Source organism: Muntiacus reevesi, chromosome 16 (assembly GCF_963930625.1).
Source record: "Muntiacus reevesi chromosome 16, mMunRee1.1, whole genome shotgun sequence".
Classification (NCBI taxonomy): domain Eukaryota; kingdom Metazoa; phylum Chordata; class Mammalia; order Artiodactyla; family Cervidae; genus Muntiacus; species Muntiacus reevesi.
This window is the reverse complement of record NC_089264.1, coordinates 7,470,193-7,490,326: the sequence shown is the minus strand read 5'-3', so window position 1 is coordinate 7,490,326 and position 20,134 is coordinate 7,470,193. Positions and strand designations below refer to the sequence as shown.

The following is a 20,134-nucleotide window of genomic DNA, read 5'->3' as shown; positions in this document are numbered from 1 at the left end:
CTAATATAAATAAATGAAAAAATAAAATAAAATAAAAATTATAAATTCATAATAATAAATGTATATTTATTACTTGAATAATAATCTTTAACTGTAGTCTCAAAAGTGTTTTGAAGTATTACTTTTATGGGTGTTAATTTTATAGGTGTTAAATTTCTCTGTGAGTTACCATATGTCCATTCTGCAGAGAACTGACAGTTTGAGATAATTGAGAGAGTAAAAATTAGAATGGGAGGGAGGTAGTCAGAATCAGTTCACACACTTGTTCATTAACGTTATTGGAGTGCTTGCTGTTGGCAAGACGTTGGGCTTATAGCAGTGGATAAAACAGAACCCAGAATTCATGGAGCTTATTGTTTAATGAGGAAGAGAGACATTAAGAAACAATTATATGGGACTTGCCTTGTGTTCCAGTGGTTAAGAATCCGCCTGCCAATGCAGGGGCCCTGGGTTTGATCCCTGGTCCGGGGAGATCCCACATGCTGCAGAACAGCTAAGCCCACAGGCCACAACTGCAGAGCCACGTGCTGTAGCTGCTGAGGCCCTGGCGCCTAGAGTCCGTGCTCCGCAAGGAGAGGGAGCCTGAGCGCAGCAGCAAACACCACGCGTGACCGAAACAAATACATGCAGGGAAAACTGTAACGGACTTATTAAGGGCAGAGAAATAATTACATGAGTGAATGTTCACTTACAAACTGTGCTGTGTACCATGGAAAAAAGATGATCACTAATAAGAGATATCTTAATGTGGACTTAATTTAGATTGGGACTTGTCGGTGGAGGCTTCTCTGAAGATATCACAGATAAAGTAACTAACAGAGATATCAAATTTATCCAAGTGAAGAGTTGGACTAGGGAAATTCTAGTCTGGGAAGACCACAGGTGGGAGGATGCTGAGGGTGGAAACTGCTTGGTGACTTTCAAGAAAAAATTAACGTGATTAAAATACAGTAAAATGTGGAGGGTGGAACAAAACGAGGCAAGAGAGAGAAGCAAAAGTCACACCGTGCAAGATTCATGACCATTCGAAGAATTTTGTATTTTATCTTAAGTGCCAGGGGGAACCATGGAAAGATTTTGAGTACGTCACTGGATCATATTTGGGTGTTAAAGTGTGACTCTGGCTTCTATGTAGAGGATGGATTGGAAGCACACAGAGCGGAAATGGGTCCAATGGTTAGGAGGCCATGGAATAACATGCAGACTGGATTAGGGGAGTGACGATGCTGCTGATTTTAGAACTGGAGAAAAGTGGATAGGCTTCAGATTTACAGTAGAGACATACTGATAGAACATGATAATGACCTAGATTAAGAAGAGAATGAAGAAACGTGTCAAGAATAGCCCCTGTCTTTTTGACACAGAAACTCGTTGGTTGATAACTGATCATGTTATTTAGTCGCATGGAGGAACCCTGGGGAAAGAGCCTGTTTGGTAGAGCTTGAGAGGCGGAGTTTCAGAGTTCAGTTGTGAGACTAATTAATCCCACTTGTGTTCTAAGTATTTTACATACATTTTATAGTATAGTATAGTATAGTATAGTATAGTATTTTATAGTATAGTATAGAAAGACATAATCCCCAATCTTTTTGGTCCATGTCCTCTACTAAGGAAATTTTGATTACAGATGCTAGATCTAAGATGCTACTTTCAATCAAGGATTAATGAAAAGAATAAGGGGAATTAACTTTTTAATCTAAAATGTCTACTCTCTTAGACTTTTTGACCTAGATTCCAAAATAATAGTGTACTCAATTTCAAATTAAAAGATCTGGAAGAGGAAAAAAAAAGATCTGGAAGAGAAGATCAGGAGTTTAGCATAAGGAATAAATCTTCTGAAACATAATAGACTGCCTTCCAGAACATACAACTTGCAATCTTAGCCCAAACTTTTCTGTGCAATAATATTTCAGGTGTTCTTCCTGGTATTGAATGCAAATTTGGGGGCCAATTTACACTGCCTTCATCTCTTTTAAGAGAGACCACCTACTGACTCATGCTCAGTGAGTCCCAGGCTGGAGCCACGTGGCCTTGGTTGAAGGTAGACAGATCAGGAGGAAAGCAGGCCCAGGAAGGGACAGTGAGTGGGACAGAAGGCACAAAGCCTCATGAGGGACAATCCCCAAGTCCACAGTGAAAGTAGAAAAAAGGGCCTATCTTTTATTGACAGAGAAAGGGTGGCCCAGTATTTTCATAATTCCACATTATACCTGAGACATAGATTTGATCCCTGGGTCAGGAAGAGCCCCTGGAGGAGGAAATGGCAACCTATTTGGGAAATCCCATGGAGAGTGCAGCCTGGGGGGTTACAGTCCATGGGGTCACAAAGAGTCCTATATGACCGAGCACACACACACCACTAGCTTTTTATCACAGCCATGGCCCCAAACTCAGCTTCAAAAAGATACATCGTCAAGAGGAATGTGGTACTATCTAGTGTAATCTAATATCATTGAGTTAAGTAGGATGATAGCTTATTTAAAAATGAAGGCAGGCCAACAATGACAACAGTACTAAACGACATTCATTGAATGTATATCATGTTTCAGGAACTGCACTCAGTGCTTTCCATGTATTATATTATCAAATTTCCTCCAAACCCCTTATGAGGTTCAGAGGTCATAAATCATTCTCCAAAGACCACATAGGTGGTAAATGCAAGAGTGAAATGGCCAGGTCTGTTTGACTCCAGAAGTGGAGTTAGCTACCAGTGTGCCTCAGTGCATCAGCATACAAATCAAAGAAGAGATTAAAGAACCTCAGTAGTTCTTTAGAGTTAAGAGCTAAAACTAAAAACAGGAATTGTGTACATGTTGGTTTGCAAATATTTGGGGATATTCCTGGCTTTCCAGGTGGTGCAGTGGTAAAGAATCCGCCTGCCAATGCAGGAGATGCAGTTCGATTCCTAGGTGGAAGATCCCCTGGAGAAGGAAATGGCAGCCCACTCCAATGTTCTTGTCTGGGAAATATTCCAAAATAAGGGGAATGTCTCTGCTGTATTGGACGGTCCTTTTCTTATACGGTGTTCTGAAGAAATAGGTGACCACTTACAGGTATTTAAAAACTACCTTGAGCTTTCTGTCAGCATAATTTCTCACACACTTGGAGATACTTGAGTTTTATAATGTTGCTCCTGTCATTGTGAATTTCATTCTTGCTTCCTTGTATACCCTTTTAAAAGCTGTTAACCTGTACTTGTTCACCATTTTCCTTTAAATTTCTATGGTTGAAATTCACTTGCTTTCCACTGGTTCATTATCACTACACCCCTGTTCTAAAACCACTTTAGATAAATATTTCACTGACTTTTTCTAACACAAAGTATATGTTGGTAATTTTTAGTTGAAAAAAATTGCCTTAGTTTGAGTTTTTAAAAACCAAAGGGGAAAAAAGAAATGATATTTCCATTCACTTTGTAGTGAAATTCAATTTTTTTTACTAAAAAATATTTTATTCCATGTTCTTCACATTTATAGGGTTTCTATCAAGTGGTCAGTTGTCAATCACATTTTCCCCCTTTAAAAGTATTTGTTTGGTTTTGCTATTTTTAAGACGTTGCTTTTAGTTTTTACAGCTTTGCTCTGTAAATGTTGATTTTTTTAAAACTTATCTTGCTTTGAAGTTTAACAGATTTCTTAATGTATCCCATCAGTTTTGGGAAATAACTACTATTTCTTCAATTGCTGCTTCTAATTCTAAACGACATAATAATAAGACTCAGTTGTGTCTGACCCTTTGTGACCCCATGGCAGGCATGTGACCCCTGCCAGGCTCCTCTGTCCATGGGATTCTCTAGGCAAGAATACTGGAGGGGGTTGCCATTTCCTTCTTCAGGGGATCTTCCCAACCCAGGGATCGAACCCGTGTCTTTTATGTCTTCTGCATCGGCAGGCAGGTTCTTTACCACTAGCATCACCTGGGAAGCCCAGATAATAATTGCCTAGTTATGGTAATTTCTAGCAAAGATGCAAATAAAGTGAATAAAGTGAAGAACATGGAGATTCCCTCCCACCCTTCGGAAACACAAGTATAATCCACTCCACCTCTCAACCCCGTTCTCTTCCTCGCAACAACAGTGTGGCAGCTCCCTTTCCAGCATCCTCAGCTACAGTTGACTGAGCTGAGTTCTGTATGATGAAGACTTACAAGTTAAGAGGACAGGGGCATTCCAGTTAGGTAGATAATATGTACAATGCAGAGCAAAGATGTAAAGGGCATCATCAGAAATTGGGGTGGGGAGATGAATGCAAATAGGACATAATCTACGTTAGGTAGGTTGGGACCAAATTTTGAGAGCCTTTCCTGCCGTACTGAAGGAGTCTGATAGATACTTAAGGGATAACACACAACCGGCAGCTCATGAGCCTTCTGTGCTTAGGTGCTCAGACACTTCCTTCACCTCCTATTATTATTTAGGTTGAAAGCAAAGCTTGCCATGCCTTTTCCATTTTATCCATATCCGTTTGTAGCATATTTCTGTAATTCCTGATACCATGGCTCTCTGTGCATGAAATTGTGCTTTGGTATGAAGAAAAACCACAACTAATTCAAGGGAAGTCTATTTGGGTGGAACTTTTGAAAAATACAAGTAGAAAAATAAAATATCATTTAGGGGAAAAAAAAATACATGTCTGTCACTGAAGCTACAAGTGTTCTTTTAATAAAAGGCATTTCATCTTATATGCAAAGGGCACTTATTAGGATTAGTGGACCATCTGAAATGAAGAATAATTACAATTATACAGAGTTGTCCCAAGCCCCCTCCAAAATAGCCCAGTTGTCGCATAGATTTATGTTTGGAATTTCGAGATGTGGTCAGGACCAAATGAATAGAAGGAGGAGGAGCTGGGAGAGAAGCGGTACAGAGAGGGAGTGTGTGTGTTTAATTTAGAAAATTTTTAAGCTGGATTCATTTTATATACTAAAGCTGGATTTGAAATCAACTGAATTTCCAGATTGTTACGTTCTTTCAGAACTACCTACTTTCACTATAACCAAGCTTTGGCTTCAAAGAAAATTGGTCTATAAAATTTTTACCGCATTTCCTAGTCAAAAGTGTGTGCTTCTACCAAGGCAGGGAACACTGTTACTCGCCCTCTCCTTGAGAGACCAGCAGAAATGTGGCAAACCTGGTAGAAACTGGGTTACAGGCAAAGTAAAATCCTGTTAGCAAGTCTAATGAGTGCAGAATGTGTTCTGTCCCTCTAGCAAGTGTCGGTTTTATTTTGTGGGAAGTACTGAGTGTTCTTTACAGTAAGTGTTTGTCATTTAACTTACTGAGATGGTGAGGAGAGAAAAGGATGTGACTGTGACAGGATACACTGAACACAGGCTCTTTCACATTATTCGTTAAAATCGCCAGCCCTGTCTCACCAGCTCTTAATATAAATGCATCATCATCGAGACTGGTGGAATGGCTATCGGGCTTCATGAAGTCTAGAGGTCTTCATATTCATCACTTTAATTTTACCGTATAATTAAGTAATGATGGACTGAAGCAAATGTATTTATAGCATATGTGAAAATCCTGGGGTAAAAATAGGATGCCGATAAATCTTCCCACATTCTAACTAACATTTGCTTGATCTTAGGAGCATGGCATTCCTACTGACATGGGCTATGCAGTGGCCCCTCACCATTCAGGCGTCTACCCTGTACATGTTCAGCTATATGAAGCCTGGAAGAAGGTTTGGAATATTAGAATCACCAGCACTGAAGAATATCCACACCTGAAACCAGCTAGATACCGGAGGGGCTTCATCCACAAAAACATCATGGTGAGCATCCCCCAGTATGGGTACGGCACACCACATTCTGCCAGAAAAAACACAAGAGAAGAACAAAATAGTAAAAGCTTAACAGAGGGAAAGCTCCATGCAGCAGGAAGCATAGTTTTCATATCCAAGCAAAGGATGTTTTAGTTATAGTCACTTTTTTTTTTTCAGTTCTTCAAACAGAACTTTAAAGTGTTTCTTTACTGACACTACTGCTATTAATCAGGCATTGATGTTAAACCACTAAGGAGACATTACATCTAACTTGCAGATAATTTATAGAAGCCTTCATTTCTTCAGTTGCTTAGCATGTAAAACTAACACCATCTCTCTGTATATTAACCATGCCACTCTTTTACAAGCCAAACTGTCCTCTTTATCAATGTCAGACTAAAAGGAAAAAAAACTCAGGTATTTACAAGAAGCCACATGTCCTGCATAATCATTAACAAGTCATAATAGAGAGTACAAATGAGAGATGATGTTAAGTCATTTATATCTGTTGTCAAATTCTCTCCAAAGTGTCTCTATTTGGTTTTGTGTTTTTACACTGGTGACAAATATATATTGTCAAGATATATTGTTACTTAATACTTTGTGAGGCCTCTCAAAGTAAGTAATTAGGAAAAAATCCTAATTTTTTCCCAAATCAGAAGATCTAAAGAGCACTGTGGTGTTAGGCATAGGTCTCCTGATTTAGACAAACGTTTAGACACACATTTAGATCACACCCATATTTTGATCATCTGGGTTTTGATGATCTGTCTACAAATCAAACTTATAAGACCTCAAATGAAACCTATTATCTTCCCTTCATTCCAGCTATTGGTCCTGCTATTTCTAACTCAGTTCAGTGATTTGAACATTGCACTACTCACCCCATGTCCAATCAGTCTCTACATTCCATCAGTAATTCCTTCATAATACTTTAATATTCACTACCTTTCTCACAGCCTAATTCACTGCCTTGACTTTTATTTGTAAACCACAGGGCTGATTCCTGTTTCATCTATTTACAGCTTCTATCCACCCCCTACCACAGTCTATCCCATGGACACTACCAACCTTTTAATCCTAAAATGCTGCCTTCACCTTGACCTTCCTAACCTGATTCTTTCCAGTTGTTTCCACAGCCCTTAACTTGCTCTGCAGGACCTAAAAACAATTTAAACTAAGTCTACCTTTCTGGCTCCTATCTTCCCATAGTTAGCACAGACTCACTCCAGTCAAAAAGATCTGCAGCAATATCACTGTCTCCGTGCCTCTGTTGTCCTTTCAACCTTAAAAGACTTTCTGACCACTCTCTACCTGTTTCTATTCCATTTATTCCTCAGTATAAGTCCCATATAATGTAAAGCACTTTGGTGTATGTCTAGCAGTTCAGCACCTAGGTCCAGCCTGAAGTGAAGTGAAGTCGCTCAGTCATGTCTGACTCTTCGCAACCCCGTGGACTTTAGCCTACCACACTCCTCTGTCCATGGGATTTTCCAGGCAAGGGTACTAGAGTGGATTGCCATTTCCTTCTCCAGAGGATCTTCCCAACCCAGGGATTGAATCTGGGTCCCCCACATTGTAGGCAGACGCCTTACCGTCTGTGCCACCAGGGAAGTCCAACCTAGCCACCAGGTCCGACCTACACTGGTCTTATTCTCCTCTGAATTCCCATAACATATCATCTTGTAACTCCACTGGGAACATAAAGACTTACCACATTTCAAGATGTTTGTGCCCTAACCAGAGGCTCTGAGGCTCCAGTCCCATTGCATTATAGGGCAGTTTTTCTCTTTATTCAGTAAGGAACTGATGGAAAACCAAGACATCCCATCCCAATCCCCAGTTGTTAAATGTGCCTCTCTGAAGAGAGTCAGAGACCTCAAAGCAATTAGATTACAAACTTGATTATTTATTTACTCTTTCTAATGCAGATACCCACTGGCAGAGACTCCCACCAGTCCTCCCAGCAGCCTCACGGGTGGCATTTATTTACCAGGAACACTTATTGGCAGTTGCTCTAGATTCAGGCCTTGCTTGTGCATCTGTGCTCAATCACTCAGTCACATCTGACTCTTTGTGACCCTTTGGACTATTGCCCGCCAGGCTCCTCTGTCCATGAGATTTTTCAGGCAAGAATACTGGAGAGGGTTGCCATTTCCTCCTCGAGGAGATCTTCCTGACCCAGGGATTGAACCCACATCTCCTTCATTGCAGGCGAATTCTTGACCCACTGAGCCATCAGGGAAGCCCAAATGCAGACCTTACGTATAGATATTGGTTTTAGGTCCATTAGTGGAGATTCTTGTGATTATGGTTTTTATAACCATCTCCTAGTTAGTTAGGGTCAGCAGCTATATATAAGGTTTGCAGGGGCTTATCAATATATGAGAGTTTGGATTTGATAGTGTTGCACTCCCAGAAACAGTTCTAGAGAGCAGAATGCCTAAAACCACTCTTACTCCTTCTCCGACACAAGAAAGCTATTTCAAGAAACATGGTCAGTGTCCTGTAGCACTGGAATTAGGGAGAAGCAATGGGATATGATCCTCCTACACCATCCTGGTCTTCTCAGCCTCCTTTGGTGGTCCACTGACCATCCTAGGGCTCACAGTGACTCTCATCCTCTCAGCAAGTGTGATCCTCCCCACAGTTACAGGGTAAAGCCTAACACTTCCCCTTCCCTCTGTTCAAATACAAATAATTTGAGAAATAAATGAGGCTCAAATATCTTTTCACTTCTCTCTCTATTGCATAGAATCAGCTAGATAATCAAGTCCCAAAGTTGGCTCTTTATGCTACCACAGTTTTTCAAGCAAGATATTAAAGCTAAATCCTAAAAGTGATTCAGAATCATGCATATTTAAAATGTAAAACTAACCTGACATTTAATTACATGTAGGCATTTCATTATTTAGCTTTGGGATAATTCTCTCTACCTCCCATATACTTTAAATCCTTCTTGAATATAAAGGATATACCATTATGTTCTCCCACCTGGACTTGCATAGAATTTTGAATCAGTATTTGTGAAATAAATAACTGCTATTTCCAAGAAATTGTATTTCTGTAAGTTATTAAGGAATATATTTGATTCAGTTAGAATATTTTTGCACTTAGTTCTTTTTTGTTGTTGATTTTGTGTATAACATTATGAGACTATATAATGCTTTTAAACATAAACATCATCAGAGCTAATACTCTGCAATTAAACTAAAGTTCTATGAATGATCTCATCAAGATAAAATAGCTTCTAAGGATATAACTTTAACCAGTTTACCAAAATAAATAGGATATGTTCAGTTTTGATTTACACAGCAATATATAATATAGTGATTGAGCTGAGAATCATGTTTTCTAAGAAAACTTTCAAGGACTAGATTGAAATTTATTATAATACACATTCAAATGAAAGAACCACCCCCCCCCCAGTATATTTCTAGGGAACTGCAAAGCATGGGGAGCCCTGTACAGTAATATTCTGACAACAACTGAACCAACTGTGCTTTAAGAATCAAGACAGAAAAAACTGAAGACTGATTGCTTAGGACAATAAGCTGAAGACCTGCCTATTTAAAATTCCATAAAACTTGTATCTCTCCTAAATATATTCATTTATTTTCTACCACTTCAAGTGAATAATGACAAATGCAGATCATAAAGAAGTCATTACATAAAATTTAGCTAAAGATTATACACACAGTTTTTGCTCACCCTTTTAAAATTGTACTGCCATTTTACCAGGAAAGCTGTAAGAATTTGAAAAAAAAAAAAACCCTTATCACAAATATGTGTAATCGAAGTAAATAATGGCTTCTATATACAAAAGATAAAAAGAACACTTTTTACTAAGTGACCTTTTTTATCATTTTGTTTGTGATACATTACAAAAATTGCTAACCAAATGCATAATCTCTTTCTTTCTTTTGGAACTGGCAGTCTTCAGACTTAGAATTTGTGGCAGTTACTACAACCTACAGTGGTCCTTTCAGAGTCGAGCAGAAACTATGACTTGTGTCTCAAATATTTGTTCTAATTTAAAATGTTATTTCCTAAGAATCATATTAAGTTACTAATTGACTTCATTTTCTAATGCATGTGTAGAATTTGATAGAAGTATTATCGTTAAATTTTTTGCCTACTAGAATTACAATGTACAGCACAGGCAAATCCAATACTTTTTAAATTTCATTTTTACTTTTTTTGTTTTATTTCGCAAGATGCTGGAACATACTAGGTTTCATAACAGAAGTAATGACTTGGAGATTTAAAATAGATAAGTGGCTAAAATAATTCAAAGTCTGTTTTAGTTTTCACATATTTATTCCACTGTCTTCAGTATTCCTCCTATAGTGATGTCATCCCCACTTTTCAGATTATGAAGGATTTGGGGGATGAAGGATCTCAGAGATAAAGAATCCGCCTGCAATGCAGGAGACTCGGGTTTGATCCCTGGGTTGGGAAGATCCCCTGGAGAAGGAGTGGCAACCCATTTCGGTATTCTTGCCTGGGAAATCCCACAGACAAAGGAGCCTGGCAGGCTATATAGTCCATGGGGCCGCAAGAGTTGAACATGACTTGGCAACTAAACCACCACAGTAAAGAGTTGAATAATGACACCAACTTTATCTTCCATGAGGGAAGAAGCTAAGTCAGCATATTAATTGGTTGAAGGGAATTTTTTCCTTACTTGTTCGTTCTTCCTTCAGGTTCTCCCAAGACAAACCTGTGGGCTTTTCACTCACACGATTTTCTATAAAGAATATCCAGGAGGTCCTAAAGAGCTGGACAAGAGTATCCAGGGAGGTGAACTTTTCTTCACTGTGGTCCTCAACCCAGTAAGTACTTTGATCTTTTCTCCAAATAAATTAAAAAAAAAAAAAAAGAAAAATGACAAAACAGATGACAAACAGCCCAGGGTTTTGGTGGTTATCAGCCAAATCAGTATGAAGTTTCAGTTATAAAACAGTAATTAATAACTAAATGGAACTATACTTAGTAATGGGGGCAAACTAATTCTCCAAGTAGTAATGAGATGAGGAACTTACAGAGGAACCAAGGAAGTGCTCTAGCAAACCCTTCTCTGCATTGGAAAGTCATCACAATTCAGATATTCTTGCTTTCATGCAGAATAAAATTTTCACCTGTAAAATTCTTCTGTTCCTAATGGGACCAGTTTTTCATTTAGGTGACTATACCTCTATTTTTTTCTTACTTAAAGTAAATGTAGAAGTGAAATGGGAAAGAAATTAGATAAGCAAATATGGTCACTGCTGGAACAGTCATGTTAGATCTTGTTTTGCTCTGTCTCAGGACAGGGCAGAGCAGCCTGTTTTGTTGGGCTACTACTGTTCTTTCTCCTTTACTTCTTAATACCAAGGTGCCAGCTCCCAAAGGAACCATTTGTATTTATTTCTGTTTGAGGCAAGTGTTATAGAGTTTATGAGAAATAACTAATTGAAGTAAGGTATATAAGGAAAAAAAGGGATTTTTATTTCCCTTCTGAAAATCACTGATACAAAATGTAAAGCTGTATTTATTTATAGTAAATTTGTCCCTAATGTCAGCAATATTCAAGATTTTTTTAAAAAATGTAATTCTCCAAATGGGAAAAAATTCTAAGACCCCTCTCTTGACCTTAATTTTACAAGGTTTTGCAATCAAAATTGCAGATATTTTTCATTGTCTACTAGTATTCAATAGCTATCTATTTCTCAGCTCCTAGAAAATGAGATAGAAGTAAGCAAGAGTAACTCATCTTTGGGCAAAATTAGCACATATATAAAAAAATCACTATAGTCTGAATTAATATGGCATTTGGCCTTTTGGAAGTTTATTAACCATCCTACTGGCCAAAATATAAATAATTCTGATTTATATATCAGAAATAACCTGGTTCTTCTATCTTCTTTACAAACGGAAGTCTCTTTGGAATCATCTCATATGGTTTTCTTCATTTTTTTTCCTCAATTCAATGAAAAGAGTTAAACCAATGCCTGATTGTGAACTGAAAACTCAGTTAAAATATTCTTAATATGGTATCACCATAATTTTAAGACTCCTTAATCTATAATCTATAAAATTCTAATGTTTTCTACTTCCTTTCATCAAAAAGCAATAGGACTGTGAACAGGTAATCATTTATCTGATTTGATTTTTTTAAACAACAGTTGCTTTGGCGCTTAAGAAATTCATAGTAGTATTGTAATTTCAGAACTTTCTAAACCAAATTAGTTGTATTTAACATAGAAGAAATTCAAAACTACATCATTCATGACCAGTTGTTGTTGTTGTTCAGTTGCTAAGTCGTGTCTAACTCTTTGTGACCCCATGAACTGCAGCATGCCAGGTTTTCCTATCTTTCACTATCTCCCAGAGTTTGCTCAAACTTATGTCCGTTGAGTTGGTGATGTCATCCAACTATCTCATCCTCTGTCATTCCCTTCTCCTCCTGTCTTCAATCTGTCCCAACATCAGGGTCTTTTCCAGTGAGTCAGCTATTCACATCAGGTGGTCAAAGTATTAGAGCTTCAGTATCAGTCCTTCCAATGAATATTCAGGGTTGATTTCCTTGAGGATTGACTGGTTTGATCTCCATGCCATCCAAGGGATTCTCAAGAATCTTCTCCAGTACCACAGTTCGAAAGCATCAGTTCTCCAGTACTCAGCCTTCCTTATAGCCCAACTCTTACATCCACACGTGACTACTGGAAAAACCATAGTTTTGACTATATGGACCTTTGTCAGCAAAGTGATGTCTCCACTTTTTAATACATTGTCTAGATTTCTCATAGTTTTTCTTCCAAGGAGAAGTGTCTTTTAATTTCATGGCTTCAATCACTGTCCACAGTGATTTTGGAGTCCAGGAAAATAAAATTTGTCAGTTTCCACTTTTTTCCCATCAGTTTGTCATGAAGTGATGGGATCAGATGCCATGATCTTCATTTTTTGAATGTTGAGCTTTAAGCCAGGTTTTTCACTCTCCTCTTTCACCCTCACCAAGGGGCTCTTTCGTTCTTCTTTGCTTTCTGCCATCAGGGTGGTATCATCTGCAAATGTGAGGTTGCTGATATTTCTCCTAGCAATCTTCATTCCAGCTTGGGATTCATCCAGCCCAACATTTTACCTGATGTACTCTGTAAATAAGCAGGGTGATAAGATACAGCTTTGATGTACTCCTTTCCCAATTTGGAACCAGTCCATTATTCCATGTCCAGTTCTAGCTGTTGCTTCTGGACCTGAATACAGGTTTCTGAGGAGGCAGGTAAGGTGGTCTGGTATTCCCATCTCTTTAAGAATTTTCCAGTTTGTTGTGATCCACACAGTCAAAGGCTTTAGTCAATGAGGCAGAAATAGATTTTTTTTTAATTCCCTTGCTTTTTCTATGATCCAGCCAATGTTGGCCATTTGATTTCTGGCTCCTCTGCGTTTTCTAAATCCAGCTTGTACATCTGGAAGTTATTGGTTCATATACTGTTGAAGCTTAACTTGAAGGATATTGAGCATTACCTTGCTACCATCTGAAATTAGCACAAGTATACAGTAGTTTGAACATTCTCTGGCATTTCCTTTGGGATTGGAATGAAAACTGACCTTTTCTGGTCCTGTGGCCACTGTTGAGTTTTCCAAATTTGCTAGCATATTGACAGCAGTACTTTAACAGCATCAATTTTTAGGATTTTTAAATAGTTCAGCTGGAATTCAGCACCTCCACTAGTTTTGTTCATAGTAAGGTTTCCTAAGGCTACTAGGTTTCACCCTCCAGAATGTCTGGCTCTAGGTGAGTGACCACACCATGGTGGTTATCTGGGTCATTAAGACCTTTTTCATACAGTTCTGTATATTCTTGCCATTTCTTCTTAATATCTTCTACTTCTGTTAGGTGTTGGCCATTTCTGTCCTTTATTGAACCCATCTTTGTATGAAATGTTCCGCTGGTATCTCCAATTTCCTTGAAGAGATCTCGAGTTTTTCCCATTTTATTGTTTCCTCTATTTTTTTGCATTGGTCATGCCCAATATATTTACAAATATTTAATTTTTACTAATTAAAAAATGTATTATTTTCTTAACTGAAAAAAATCTCATAGTAAAGTTTATGTTAATCTTGAATACTAATTTGGACTAAACTAACTGGGGAAACAGTGGAAGCAGTGTCAGACTTTATTTTGGGGGGCTCCAAAATCACTGCAGATGGTGACTGCAGCCATGAAATTAAAAGACGCTGACTCCTTGGAAGGAAAGTTGTGACCAACCTAGAAAGCATATTAAAAAGCAGAGACATTATTTTGCCAACAAAGGTCCATCTAGTCAAGGCTATGGTTTTTCCAGTGGTCATGTATGGATGTGAGAGTTGGACTGTGAAGAAATCTGAGCGCCGAAAAATTGATGCTTTTGAACTGTATTGGAGAAGACTCTTGAGAGTCTCTTGGACTGCAAAGAGATCCAACCAGTCCATCCTAAAGGAGATCAGTCCTGGGTATTCATTGGAAGGACTGATGTTGAAGCTCAAACTCCAGTACTTTGGCCACCTGATGCAAAGAGCTGACTCATTGGAAAAGACCCTGATGCTGGGAGGGATTGGGGGCAGAAGGAGAAGGGGACGACAGAGGATGAGATGGCTGGATGGTATCACTGACTCGATGGACATGAGTTTGAGTAAACTCTGGGAGTTGGTGATGGACAGGGAGGCCTTGCATGCTGCGATTCATGGGGTCGCAAAGAGTCGGACACGACTGAGTGACTGAACTGAACTGAACAAACCCTTCAAATGTTTAGCAAAGTTTGCTACTTTTCAGGCCTTTATCAATAACCTTTGGCAAATTTGTTTGTTTTGCTGAGGAGATTCACAGGGAATAAACGGGAGAAAAAACTTTCCAAAACGTTATTTTCTGATTCAGAAAACCTTCAGTAGACAATTACTTTCAGATAAATCCTGGGATTCAAAATAAATGACAGACCTTGCTAGATACCAAAATATATTCAAGGAATCCAAATTAACTTCATCTGGCACGCAAACTCCAATTTTTGGAAGCAACTGTAGTTCCCTAGAGACTTGTGGTTAAGAAGCGCACTTCTAGACTCAGCCCACGTCTTAGCCAAGGAAAGACTACTCTCGTTAGTTAGTGAGGTCTGCCTTGCAGAACAGAGTGAGGAGTGTTTCCCATGGCCTGTTTCCCATGAATTCTCCATCCCAAAATAAAATGTCTGGATAAAGTCTCTGTTAAAATTAAGAAAGGTCCTTACTGTGTAACACAGGGCACTCTGCTCAGTGTTATGTGGCAGCCTGGAGGGGAGGGGAGTTTGGGGGAGAAGGGATACATGAACATGTATGGCTGAGTCCCTTTGCGGTTCACCTGAAACTATCACAACTTTGTTAACTGGCTATACCCCATTACAAAATAGTTTTTTAAAAAAAGAAAAGAAAATGAAAGGTCCAGGTACAAGTAGGCATGCTAGTAATTTAGCACATGACACTTTTTAAGGACTGAATGAGAATGATAAAATCTGATAGAATCAAGTAGTTACTAGCTACAGGAAAAAAAAAATTTAATTATAGCAGATTTGAAAGATAGTAATTAGGAACTTCAGTGATACTCCAGACCTTGATAAGAAGAAGTATTTCATATGTGAATGAATGAAATTTAATGTCCAACAATGGGGTATGGGTACTACAAGAGCAAATTATGTTCCCCCCATAGTGGAATACATTCAGCCATTAAAAAATACATTGTATAATAATTTTTAATGATATAGAAAATACTTATATTTAATGAAAAAAGTAAGTTATTAGAAAACTAGATGTGAGCATGCGAATAAAACTAGAGTGAATTCAGCAGAATGTTAACAATGGTTGCCCTAGATCATAAGATTAAAGATTATTTTCGCTCATTTGCCTAATTTTTATAGGTCTACATTGAACATGTATACCCTTAAAACCAGCACACACACAGAAAATGTTACATTAAAAACAACAAGAAAGAATTATGTAACGCTAACAGTGAAGGCTATAAAATGTAATTATTTATTTAGTGATATATCAGGGAAAGAATTAGTATTTACTCAGTTCCAATTGTTCCCTATCTGTCCCACGTGTCACCTAACACCTGCCTTGCTGCACAGTTATCCATGTGCATATATAGCACCTTTTCTTCTATATGAGGGGACATTCTTGCAGAATGAACTCTGTGTGTTTCATTTTTGTGCTTCCCATGGTATCTGGATTAATGTTTTAAATCTAGTAAGAGGTCAATAAATGTTTTCTAAATGATTAACTAAACGCAAGAATAGCTATGTTTTAGGGGCATCACTTGACTCAGGGACATATCCAAATGTGAGTAATAACAAGCTTGGTTTTAATAAAACTACATTCTAGCAAATTCTCTGCTTTCAAGAGAAAGAAATTCAGGATCCAGGAAATTTTTACGGGACCCTAAATGTTTGGTAGGTTTTTACAAGTGATGATGAATTAGCCTGACATGGAACAATGGATAATTAAAGCTGGAAAGAACCACAAAATTCCTCTGCTTGATCACCCAATTTTAGACTCAAGATCACTCCTGTGTTTTTCTGAAGAGAACCTCAGCCTTCCTGACTCTGGGTTTGGTGCTTCCACCACTGCAACACACTGCTTCTGCACTCCTGGGTAAACTGGCCTTAATGTGACACATGTCACCTCTTAATATGACTCAGTTACCTGGTACCAGGAAAATGTGTGAATAGCTTAAAATTTCTGGCCATTATCTAGAAAAAGCAACCCATTTTTTGAGTGAAAAACAAAAAAAAGTGCTTTTGAAAAAAAGCTATAATAAGCAGTTATAGCTAAGGAAAAATGTCAAATGTACTTTTAAAGAACTATGAATAATAAACTATGTATTTTTTGTCTTAAAACAGTAAATCTTGTTGATGTTACATATAACATCAACATTTAAAACAATTTTTGTTCTGTTAAATTTAGGCTTTTAAATTTGCAAAGCCAAAAGACACTTTATTTCACTTGTTTCCTACTTTCCATATTAGCCCGATTTTTCTATCAGTGTTCTTCATGACTAACTGGTATTATATAATTACTTGCCACTGTGAAATTAAGAATAGTCCAAGAAAGCATGATCAAATCTTTTTGATTCTATAGTTAAGAAAAACAGAAATATTGTAAATTCTCAACTCATTGAAATGGATATTTTTAAGAAATTAGATATTAAAGAAATGAATATTATGTTATTCTTTGTTTAATCCTTCCATAGTTTCATATAACTTATAGGATAAACAAACAAAAAATCTTTAACTTGGAAAAAATTAAGCCTGGCTCCCACACACCTTTATGGATTGTTTTTTCAATAATCTCATATATCCACCTTTCACTCCACGCATACAAAAGAATTTGTAGTTCCCTAAACAGGACCTGTTATCTCATTCTCTGCCTTCAAGTGCCTCTACCTCAGGCTGGAATACCTTCCAGAAAATCTGAGCTTATTTATCGTCGTTTTACAGAAGACTTCCCCCAACTCTCCAGTTTCTCTTCTGTGTTCTCATAGAACATGGCATAACCGTAACATAACTTGCCCCCAATTCTGTAATCAGTTATCTTTCTCATCCAATAGTTTGTGCATTCCTTAATAGAAAGCATCAAGTTTTATTCTATTTTTTAATCTATACATTGCAAAATTTTGTTGCATAGTAGACTCAATAAATGACAGTGGATTAACATACATGCATATATATATACTGACTTTGAATCTGAAGAAAAATCTAGGTGCCTTGGAAATACCTACTCACAGAATTCATTTGACTCAAGAGTTTGCATTACTGTGCTTTCATTTCTCCCAACATGCCATTCAGGGATATCCTTTTGAAAGTCATTAACTTTATGAAAGGACTTCCCTTGTGGATCAGCTGGTAAAGAATCTGCCTGCAACTTGGGAGACCTGAGTTCGATCCCTGGGTTGGGAAGATCCCCTGGAGAAGGGAAAGGCTACCCACTCCAGTATTCTGGTCTGGAGAATTATATACAGTCCATGGGGTCGTATATAATGCTCAAACTACCACACAATTGCACGCATCTCACATGCTAGCAAAGTAATGCTCAAAATTCTCCAAGCCAGGCTTCAACAGTACATAAACCGTGAACTTCCAGATGTTCAAGCTGGTTTTAGCAAAGGCAGAGGAACCACAGATTAAATTGCCAGCATCCGCTGGATCACCGAAAAAGCAAGAGAATTCCAGAAAAACATCTATTTCTGCTTTATTGACTAAGCCAAAGCCTTTGACTGTGTGGATCACAATAAACTGTGGAAAATTCTGAAAGAGATGGGACTACCAGACCACCTGACCTGCCTCTTGAGAAAGCTGTATGCAGGTCAGGAAGCAACAGTTAGAACTGGACATGCAACAACAGACTGATTCCAAATCAAGAAAGATGTATATCGAGGTTGTATATTGTCACCGTGCTTATTTAACTTTTATGCAGAGTACATCATGAGAAACCCTGGGCTGGATGAAGCACAAGCTGGGATCAAGATTGCTGGGAGAAATATCAATAACCTCAGATATGCAGATGATACCACCCCTATGGCAGAGAGGGAAGAAGAACTAAATAGTCTCTTGATGAAAATGAAACAGGAGAGTGAAAAAGTTGACTTAAAGCTCAGCATTCAGAAAACTAAGATCATGGCATCCAGTCCCATCACTTCATGGCAAATAGATGGAAAAACAGTGGAAACAGTGTCAGACTTTATTTTGGGGGGCTCCAAAATCACTGCAGATGGTGACTGCAGCCATGAAATAAAAAGATGCTTACTCCTTGGAAGAAAAGTTATGACCAACCTAGACAGCATATTAAAAAGCAGAGACATTACTTTGTCAACAAAGGTCAATCTAGTCAAAGCCATGGTTTTTCCAGTAGTAAGGTATGTATGTGAGAGTTGGACTATAAAGAAAGCTGAGCGCTGAAGAATTGATGCTTTTGAACTGTGGTGTTGGAGAATACTCTTGAGAGTCCCTTGGACTGCAAGGAGATCAAACCAGTCCATCCTAAAGGACATCAGTCCTGGGTGTTCATTGGAAGGACTGATGTTGAAGCTCAAACTCCAGTACTTTGGCCACCTGATGCAAAGAGCTGACTCATTGGAAAAGACCCAGATGCTGGGAAAGATTGAGGGCAGGAGGAGAAGGGGATGATGGAGGATGAGATGGTTGAATGGCATCACCAACTCAATGGACATGGGTTTGGGTGGACTCCGGGAGTTGGTGATGGACAGGGTGATGAACAGTTGGTGTTGCATTCTGGCATGCTGCAGTCCCTGGTGTTGCAAAGAGTCAGACAGGACTGAGCGACTGAACTGAACTTTATGAAAAGATGGTCAGTTTCATGCACAGGAAGAAAAATCCAAGGTTAAAGATACTGAGATACCATTTGTTATTCGCCATATTGTCAAAAATTCAAAAGACTGATAAAATATTCTGTTAACAAGGCTGTGGGAAAACAGATACTCTCACACATCATAGTGTTGCAAAGTGGTTCAACCTCTAAGGAGAGAATGTGAAATGTTACAGCCACTATGGAAAACAGAATGGAGTTTCCTTAAAAAATTAAAAATAGGACTGCCATATGTAGGACCACCATATGGTCCAGTCTGGAGAAGGGCATGGCAACCCACTCCAGTATTCTTGCCTGGAGAATCCCACGGACAGAGGAGCCTGGTGGGCTATAGTCCATAGGGTCACAAAGAGTCAGACATGACTGGAACGACTTAGCACACATATGATCCAGCAATCTTACTTTGGATATTTGTCCAAAAGAATTGAAAATGAGATCTTAAAGAGATACTGGCCGTCCTATGTTCACTGCAGCATTATTTGCAATAGACAAGAAATGTCCTTTGACAGATGAATGAATAAAGAAAATATGGTATGTATGCACAGTGGAATATTACTCAGCCTTAAAAAGGAAGAAAATCCTGTCATAGGCTACCACATGAATGAAACTTGAGGACATTATATGCCAAGTGAAATAAGCCAGTCACAAAAGGACAAACACTGCATAAATCCATTTCTTGAGGTGTCTAAAGTAGTCAGACTCATAGAAACAAAGTAGAATGGGCTAGAGGGAGAAGATGGAGAGCTGCTCTTCAGTGGGTATAGAGGTCTAGCTCTGCAAGATGAAAAGTTCTAGACATCTACTGTTCAACCATGTGTACATGCTATACTGTACATTAAAAAATTTGCTAAGAGGGTAGATTTCATGCTTTTTACCACATTTTTCTAAAAGTGAAAGAACTTTAAAGGATACCTTTTTATCTTTTTGACAGTACATTTTTTTAAGGAGGCAGTTGGATTTTTTAGTCTCTTTGTATCCCCCAGAATTTGTCCCAG

The 20,134-nt window shown here is 38.3% G+C and overlaps 1 protein-coding gene across 1 annotated transcript in view; it reads left to right on the top strand.

Annotated features, from left to right (window-relative positions):
- LOC136147998 (bifunctional heparan sulfate N-deacetylase/N-sulfotransferase 3) overlaps positions 1 to 20,134 on the top strand; it is a 164,397-nt gene that overhangs the window by 84,874 nt on the left and 59,389 nt on the right. Inside the window, exons 4-5 of the mRNA XM_065907434.1 lie at positions 5,592 to 5,777; positions 10,475 to 10,603. Coding sequence (XP_065763506.1) covers positions 5,592 to 5,777; positions 10,475 to 10,603 — 315 coding nt within the window. The remainder of the gene's footprint in view (positions 1 to 5,591; positions 5,778 to 10,474; positions 10,604 to 20,134) is intronic.